The sequence below is a fragment of the Tupaia chinensis genome, unplaced genomic scaffold (genome assembly GCF_000334495.1).
Source record: "Tupaia chinensis unplaced genomic scaffold, TupChi_1.0 Scaffold000451_2, whole genome shotgun sequence".
Taxonomy (NCBI): Eukaryota; Metazoa; Chordata; class Mammalia; order Scandentia; family Tupaiidae; genus Tupaia; species Tupaia belangeri.
This window is the reverse complement of record NW_006159958.1, coordinates 1,470,787-1,479,450: the sequence shown is the minus strand read 5'-3', so window position 1 is coordinate 1,479,450 and position 8,664 is coordinate 1,470,787. Positions and strand designations below refer to the sequence as shown.

The 8,664-nt window shown below is 41.4% G+C and overlaps 1 protein-coding gene across 2 annotated transcripts in view; it reads left to right on the top strand.

Annotated features, from left to right (window-relative positions):
• The window catches only part of ULK4 (unc-51 like kinase 4), a 685,490-nt gene that overhangs the window by 31,531 nt on the left and 645,295 nt on the right, over positions 1 to 8,664 (top strand). For both annotated transcript variants that reach the window (XM_027774534.1, XM_006155390.3), the window contains 4 exons: positions 474 to 589; positions 1,141 to 1,210; positions 2,180 to 2,276; positions 3,997 to 4,101. In XM_027774534.1, coding sequence (XP_027630335.1) covers positions 474 to 589; positions 1,141 to 1,210; positions 2,180 to 2,276; positions 3,997 to 4,101 — 388 coding nt within the window. The remainder of the gene's footprint in view (positions 1 to 473; positions 590 to 1,140; positions 1,211 to 2,179; positions 2,277 to 3,996; positions 4,102 to 8,664) is intronic.

The following is an 8,664-nucleotide window of genomic DNA, read 5'->3' as shown; positions in this document are numbered from 1 at the left end:
AAAAAAAAAAAAAAAAAAAAAAAGAGCACAGCAACAGTGAACTGCCTCTTATTTCTGAGACCACTGCTGTCCGGTCACAGAGAAGGGCTTCCTGCTCTGTTTTAGGGACAGGCCAGCAGCTGCTGTTGTCCCTAATAACCTCCTGCAAACCTGTCTGAGGGCTGAGCAGGATGGAAAGGAACAAGAAACACCAACTAGGAGATTTTCCCTCCCCTTCCTGACCCCTGAGGGCCCCCTTTTCCATTTCTTGGACCAGAAGTGGAGGGCTTCTTTTGGGTTCTTTTATCTGTGCCTTTACCTTTAGTCTGTGGCAGGTTATACTAGAAGGAAAAATAAAGGGGAATTCAGTATTGGCTGTCACGTTGTTTTGATTTCTGGTTTACTTCCCCATCTGTCCTGTTGTTCTACACTCAAAACTATAGAGAGCCCCAAAGTAACTTTGGTCGTGTTGGCTTCCCCCTGTTGAATAACAGAAATGTGACGGAGTGTTCTGGGCCACAAAATTCCAAGGAGCTTTTGCAGAACCCTCAGAGTGGACAAGGAAGAGGGCAGAAGAGTGATCAGAGACTGAGTCAGTCCTTCAGGCTAGGTAAGCCTCCACTTGAGCACATTCATGCTGCTTATAATGCTGTGTAAGATTTCTTAATCTCAAGTTGTTTATCTATTGGCTGTCAAGAACTATGGAGTATGGGGAACCAGCGGTTAGCATAATGGCTATGTCGCTGGACTCCCACGTTGTTGACCGCGGTTCGCGCCGGGACCCGGTAGCTTAAAACTCACGCCGGGCACGTGTGCGTGCGTGCCCAAGATCCCGAGAGGAGAATGGAGAGAAGGGATTGTGGCGTGACCATCCCCCCTGGGGCGTGATTTCTCGCTTTCTGTCTCTATGTCTCCTCTTTTGATCTTGATGTCTCTCTCTGTCTGTCTAGCGAGCGCACGCGCCCTATAGCAAAAATCTCTCTCTCAAAAAAAAATGAAGAACTATGGAGTATGAGCAGAATTTTTTGATTCATAAAGTAAAAATTTGTGGGAATATGTAAAAAAAAAGATTTCTGAATCTCTGTGTTACCTTTCTCTTTAAATCTCTATCTTAGGCCCCGTATGTTCCTTTATGGATAATACTTTATTTTCCTATCACAGAAAATCCAGCTGAGTTGCGGCCTAAGAGTACTCTTGGAGGTCAATTGAATGAATCCATGTTTCTCCTCAGGTTTGTATAATGAAGAGGCAAGGCAGGATCAGTGAATAATAAAAGTCAGATCTTTAAAGCATACCATCTTGGTGGCAAACTATTGGTTGGTTGGATAAATCATTACGTCTTTTTCTGTTTTTCTGTGCAAAAATGAGTCATGACTTTTCTGACAACCCAATATGTTACATGGAGATAAAGAACAGGAATATTAATGCTGAATTCCAGTTTCACTCTCCATTTTCTTTCTTTGTTTTTAAAAACATGTGCCTGAAGGTAAGTGTGCTTAGCTGAGAGAAATGGAGGGGCATGGTCACGCTGTTGTCCTGCTCCATCTCTCCCACCTTTTGGGACTTCGACTTTGCACGCACACATGGCTGGTGTGATTTTCAAGCCACCTCTAAGACTCTAACTGAAGGTTGGCCATGTGGGATCCAGCTGCCTTAACCACCAGGCTGCAGGCTGGTACCACTCTCCATTTTCAAAGTTACACTTAACTTTGTTTATGTTTGCTATTCTTTTTTGTTAGTTTTGTTAATTTTACCCAAACCAACTTATTTTTCCTGTTTGTTAAAGTCTCTTCATTCTATACAGAATTGAATTTAAAATGGTAAAAGTCCAGCTTCTTTTGTTGTATAGATTTTATACAAAAGAACAGGTTGTTTTCTTTAAATACTTTTTGGTATGCGATAGCGAACAATGTTTAATATTGAAAAAATTAAAAACAATCAGACTACATAGGAGTCCAGCGATGTATCCGTTACGCCATCCGCTGGTCCCATAGACCTTTCTTTAACTATGAGATCATGTATTGGGTTGTTGGAAAAGTCATGATACATTTTTGCATAGAAAAATATGTCACTTTTCTGATGACCCAATAGAATCATTATATTCTACCATTTTTTATAAGATGTGTATTTTTCCCAGAAAAGAGTAAGTAGAGGATAAAGTTTCTGAACTCTGATAATGTTGACTAGTGTGTACTTTCAGCTCTCGACCTACTCCAAGAACTAGCACTGCAGTGGGGTTAAGTCCTGGTGAAGATCTGACCCAAAATTTACCACAGAAATCTTCTCCTTTGACCAAGGTGAGCTGAGATGCAAATAATTTTTTCTTCACAAGATAGAGAGGCCCAGAAGAATAACTGCAAGCTGTTATATGAAATGTGTTCATAATTACAACATTTACAATAAAATTATCTTTCCTAATCATCATTGGTTTTTCTAGTAAGTACCCTAAAAATGCCCACTTAGTTGCTTCACATTTAAAATTTTCTTTTTTTTTTGGAGAGATTTTTTTTTTTGCTATAGGGTGCGTGCGCTCACCAGACGGACAGAGAGAGACATAGAGACAGAAAGCGAGAAATCACCCCCCAGGGGGGATGTTCATGCCGCAATCCCTTCTCCTCCATTCTCCTCTCGGGATCTTGGGCACGCATGCACACGCGCCCGGCGTGAGTTCTAAGCCACCGGATCCGGGACGCGAACCGCGGTCGACTACGTGGGAGTCCAGCGACATAGCCATTACGCTAACTGCTGGTTCCCTGACATTTAAAAAATTTTTTTATAGTAACTTTATTGAGATGTAATTGACATATAACATAAATTTTTCCCATCTAAAGTTCACAATTCAGGGGTGTTTAGCATATTCACAGAATTGTGCAACCATTACCACAATTAATTCTAAAACTTTCATCATCTCCCATAGAAACCCTGTACCCATTAGCCACCACCCACATTTTCCCCGAGTTCTTACTCAGTCTCATGGGTAAGGGAACCTCTTTTTCTTTTTCTTTTTTTTTTGGAGAGGATTTTTGCTATAGAGTACGTACACTCACCAGAAAGACAGAGATAGACACAGAGACTGAAAGCGAGAAATCACTACCCCGGGGCAGATGGCCATGCCACAATCCCTTCTCCATTCTCCTCTTGGGATCTTGGACATGGCACGCACACGCTCCTAATCTGGCTTAAACTCACGCCGGATGTGTGTGTGTGTGTGTGTGCCCAAGATCCCGAGAGGAGAATGAAAGAGAAGGGATTGCAGCTTGGCCACCCCCCCTGGGGGGTGATTTGATTTCTCGCATCTCTGTCTCTGTCTATCTGGCGAGCGCACGCGCCCTATAGCAAAAACCTCTCCAAAAAAAAAAAATTATTTGTTTATTTTTGCATAAGAGGGACAGAGTAGGGCATCCCCAATAAGATCCTCACACCATGATCCACTCCCAGCCTTAGCCAGTCCAGGTCACAGGCATGCACATGCTTGCCCAGGTATGTAGGGTGCTCTTGGGATGGGAACCCAGAATCTTGTCATATGGATCCAGTTATATTGCCAGTATACCACTATCTGAACCTCTTTTTAGAAAATAATTATATATTTTAATTTTATTTATTGTTACTGTTAAAAAATTTTTTTATAGGGCACATGCACTCACCAGAGAGAGAGGTAGAGAGATTGAGAAAGCAAGCAAGCTGCCAGGTCTGGGACTCGAACCATGTTGGCTACGTGGAGTGCAGTGCCTCAACCACCACACCACCAATTGACCCAGATCTGTTTTCTGTTCTTAACCAGTCTTAATGTAAATACTAGCAATTCACTTCCTTTTTTTCTGAGCTTTGCTTTATTCATCTGTAAAACGAGAGTAATGCTACTTACACTTTAGGATTTTTGTGATGATCGGATGAGACCTCTGCAAATGTTTCGAATAGCAGTCTGAGTATATGACATAGGTGCACTTACAGTGGTATCAGAAACTTACTGGCTCTTCATTAGTCAGAGACACAGTCTCATTTTTGTTTTTGTTCCAGATTACAGGTGAGCACCTGAGTCAGCAGGACTTGGAATCCCAGATGAGAGAGCTTATCTACACGGATTCAGATCTTGTTATCACCCCGATTATTGACAATCCAAAGGTGCGGAAACAAACTTCTTGATGACTGAGGGCTGAGTTGTAGACTTCGCTGAGATCTGAAGTCTGTGTGATGTTTCCTTTTAGAATATTTTTGGCCTTCCTTTCTTCCCGTTCCTTTTGGTGTCTGCTTCTCTTTCATTCATCACACACGTCTGTGTTTCCTGCTTCCCCCCTGCAACTCTGTTATCTTGCTTCACTCCCACACCTCTGGAGTGCTGAGTTTTTCCCCTGCTCTGTTTTTTATGCTCTGCTTCTTGTTCCTGTACTCTTCCTGTATAGAATGACTGTTGGCATCTAGACCTCAGGCCTTGAACTCTCAGTCTCTTCATTTCTCTACATATATTTACAGGAATCAATCCTAATATTCTAGTTGCTGATGTATGACGAAGGCAGATGCTGCGAGCATGGCTCACCAGAGAGAGACAGAGGGACAGATAGAGAGGAGAAAGCAAGCCCCAGTGGCTGTAGTCGTGCTGCAATTCCTTCCCTTTCTGGGTGGGGTGAGCAGGTCACCTCTCTTGGGTTGTCAAGACTATAGGGTACACAGTGGGGGCATTACAGGAGAGTTGTGGTTCGCAATGCACTTCTCACCCAATATGAGTTTGTTGCATCATGGCTTTTGGAGTGTAATTCCATATTACTAGGGGGGGTGATGAGTACACGTCTTTAAAAATTAATTTTCCAGTCCCCTGCTTTTTAAAAATCAATTTTCCAGTCCCCTGCTTTCTGTTTTACAACCCCCCTCCCCAATATTCCACCATCTCTTCTAGATTTTTAAAAATGTCCTTTTCTGTATTAGTTTATGATTGTTTCCTCTTATCTCATTGGAGAACATTACTGTGGTATAATGGATCAAATGGGCTTTTGGATTCATGTTTATTTCCTAGATAACATTTAATATGGATTATTTAGCTGTTTTCATTATAGAGCTAATTTATTTTTATAAGCTTTTTAGTCATGTTTCTCTCTTTTTTTAAGCAGAAAGCATATGTGCACGCGCGTGCGCAAGAGAGAGAGAAAGAGAGAGAGAGAGAGAGAGAGAGAGAGAGAGAGGGAACACTCTATGGGTTATGGGCACGCTGCAATCCTTTTCCCTCCGTTTCTCTATCCTGTCAGGATTTGGAACATGTATCCACATGTATTGAGAATGTAAAAATTTTTTTCCTAGCTGCTGGAGCCAGGATTTAAATCCTGATTGACCAAATGGAATCTGGCTTCCAGTGCACAGTATTTAACCACTGTGCTGCAGGGTTGGCCCCCGGACCTAGTTCTTTTTATGAGTACAGATATCTGACAGGGTAATGGTTAAGCTAACTTTGAAGGGTAATGGGGCTTTTTCACAGTGGACTTTGTAAAACAATTTGTGTTATCTTTGGATTATATTCTCTCTGTATTTATTTCTTATTCCTTTTTTTTTTTTTTTTTTTTAATTTGCAAGAGACTACATGTATTCACGAGGGACAGAGAGACAGAAAGGGAGAGGAAGAAAGCACCCTTCAGCAGGGCGTGATCTCACTGCCGTCTTGTTGCAGTCCCGTCTCCTCCATCTCTTCACCTGTCAGGATCTGGGGCATGCATGCACACATGCCTGATGTGTTTTTTGTACCACTGAGGTTGGGATTTGAACCGTGCTGTCGGCCATGTGGGATCTGGCTCCTTTAGCCCCTAGTTCATGGGACTGGTTCTCTCTGTATTTCTTTCTTCTTATAACTCTACCTAGTAGTTTCTGGGAAACCTTAGTAGAAATTTTTGTTTGTTTTTAACTTTTTATTTTACACTACTTTTAGACTTAGAAAAGGTTTGGAAATAGCAGTGGTCTTGTATATCTATAAGATGTTAACATCTGGGACCAGCAGTTAGCATAATGGCTGTGTCGCTGGACTCCCACATAGTCGACCACGGTTTGAGTCCCAGACCCGGTGGCTTAAAACTCACTCCAGGCATGTGTGTGTGCGTGCCCAAGATCCTGAGAGGAGAATGGAGGAGAAGGGATTGCGGCGTGGCCATCCCCCCTGGGGGGTGATTTCTTGCTTTCTGTCTCTCTGTCTCTGTCTGTCTGGTGAGCGCACACACCCTATAGCAAAAACCTCTCCAAAAAAAAAAATATGTTAACATCTTATGGGACCATAATACAGGTAGCCAAAATGGAGAAATTAACATTGCTACAGTGTTATTAACTAAACAAGTGACCTTATTTGAAGTTGACCGGTTGTGCCACTGATGCCTTCCTTGTTCCCAGACCCATAGTAGTTAGTTCTTATGCCTCCTTGGTCTCATACCATCTGTCCTGGTCTTTCATGGCCTTGTAAACATTTCCTTGTCTTTCATGACCTTGACACTTTGAAGAATAACTGGTCAGGTATTTTGTAGAATGTCCCACAACTTGGGTTTATCCAAGTGGTCATCCCTTCTGGGGAGTGATTTCTCATTTTCCTTCTGTCTGACTCTCTCCAATAAGCATTTGTACCCTATGGCAAAAACCTAAAAAAAAAGTGTGTGTAATTTCAAGAATACTAATGAACATTCATGCACCCAGGAAATCAAATTTAATTATGTCTACGCAGGTTAAGAAATGGAACATTTACATCATCTATCAATATTTCTTTTCTTTAAAAAATTTCTCAGAGGGCGTGTGCACTTGCCAGAGAGAGAGAGGGAGAAAGATACCCTTCAGTGGGGTGTGGTCATGCCATCATTCTTTTCTCCATTTCTCCATCCTGTTGGGATTTTGGGCATGTATGCACACCTACCTGGTGTGTTATTCAAGCCACCAGGCCCAGGCTTCAGACTGTAGCTGACCATATGAGATCTGGCTTCCTTAGTCATTAGGCTGTGGGCTGGCCCAAGATCTAAGAATATTTCTGTGTGTAGTTACCTCATCTTTTTCTTCTAGAGTAGACACTATTCTGTGTTTATTATTCCCTTGCATTTTGTTTCATTTATTAACTACACATTTTTTTAACAATATATTTAATTTTTAAAAATCTGCTAATAAGTATAAGAGGACAGATAGTATTGGCATTATATGAAGACTTCAAAGAGAACATGATTGTTTTTGGCTGATAGTCTGTCAGCTTCCCTGAGCATTTAAAAAGCCACTTGTGAGGAAGTTCTGCTAAACTTGAATGAGTTGTGCTCAACAGAAGGAAGGCTCACCGTAGGGCATCTGGCCGGGCTGTAGAGTGGACTGGGTAATTGATGTCTGACGGAAATGTCAGAGTAAATTTTCTGGTTCTCAGAGCATGGTGAATCAAACTCTAGCTCTTAGGAGTTGATCAAGAACGAATACTTCTGTGGAGCGATAAGGCTGTCCTTGCTAATCCAGGCATCTGAGCATGGATCTGGAAGCTGGGATGTAACCACCTAGTGGAGAGTAACTTACATGCTACTGGGACCATACTCCCCTGGGCAGATTGTTCCTCAGGTTAGAAAGAGCGTGATACTAGCTCAGATTTTGATGAAGGCAACCCTCAACTTGACTGTCAACTGAATTGTGCTCAGACCTGCCATCTGGTGCTCGTCATCTCAGGACTTTCCTGTGTTGAGCTGTTTTCTGGATTCCATGACTATTAACTTGTTTTGGTGGGACACATCCTTTGGTAGTTTCTAGAAGAAGTATGTATAGAGGCAAAATCTTTGAGACCTTGCATGCCTACCATATTTGATTGATACTTTACAGAATTTTGTGTGGGATAATTTTCTTTCAGAATTTTAAAGGTATTACTTCATTTATTCTGTTTATCTTTTCTTAGATTTTTGCTATGGGGTGCGTGTGCTTGCTGGAGAGACAGAGAGACAGAAAGTGAGAAATCACCCCCACTGTAGTCTCTTCTCCATTTTCCTCTCGGGATCTTGGGCACACATTCACTCATACCTGGTATGAGATTTTTTTGTCAGTGGGTCCGGGACTTGAACTGCAGTTGACTACGTGGGAGTTTAGCAACGTCTGCTGGTCCCACTGCATGTATTCTTATTTCCAGTGTTATTTTGAGAAACCCAGAGCCATTTTGAGTTCTGCTCCCTATGTCTGACTTGAAAATTTGTAAAATTTCTTAGTTTTTATAGTTATGAAATTTCAGTCATGTGCCTTGATGTGTGTGTGTTTTTTTTTTTTTTAAATCCATTGTTCTGGGCTTTATGTGAGCCCTTTCAGTGTAATTCATACTCGTCAGTTCTGGGAAACTTTAGTGTTCTCTGATGCTTTGTGCTGTTTTAGCCGTAAAACGGTTATTTGGATGTTAGATACTTACTACTGGCTATCAATTTTCTCACCTTTTCCTTTGTTCATCTCTGTTTTTAAGTTATTTAACTCAATCTTTCAACTCTTCTTTGCTATTGTATTTTAAAATCTCAAGAACTCTTTTTAATTTTTGAAAGTTACTTTTCTAGTACTCTTTTCTTGTATTTGAATCTATGGGTTTGTTCTGTTACCCATAGTCACTGAGAGTATTCACTTTTGTGTGTGTGTGTTTTTTTTTTGTTTGAAGTTATTTTCCTTGCAGCATCCTCCAAATTTCTTCTGTGTCTTTTTTTTTTTTTTTTTTTTTTTTGGGGGGGGGTTTTG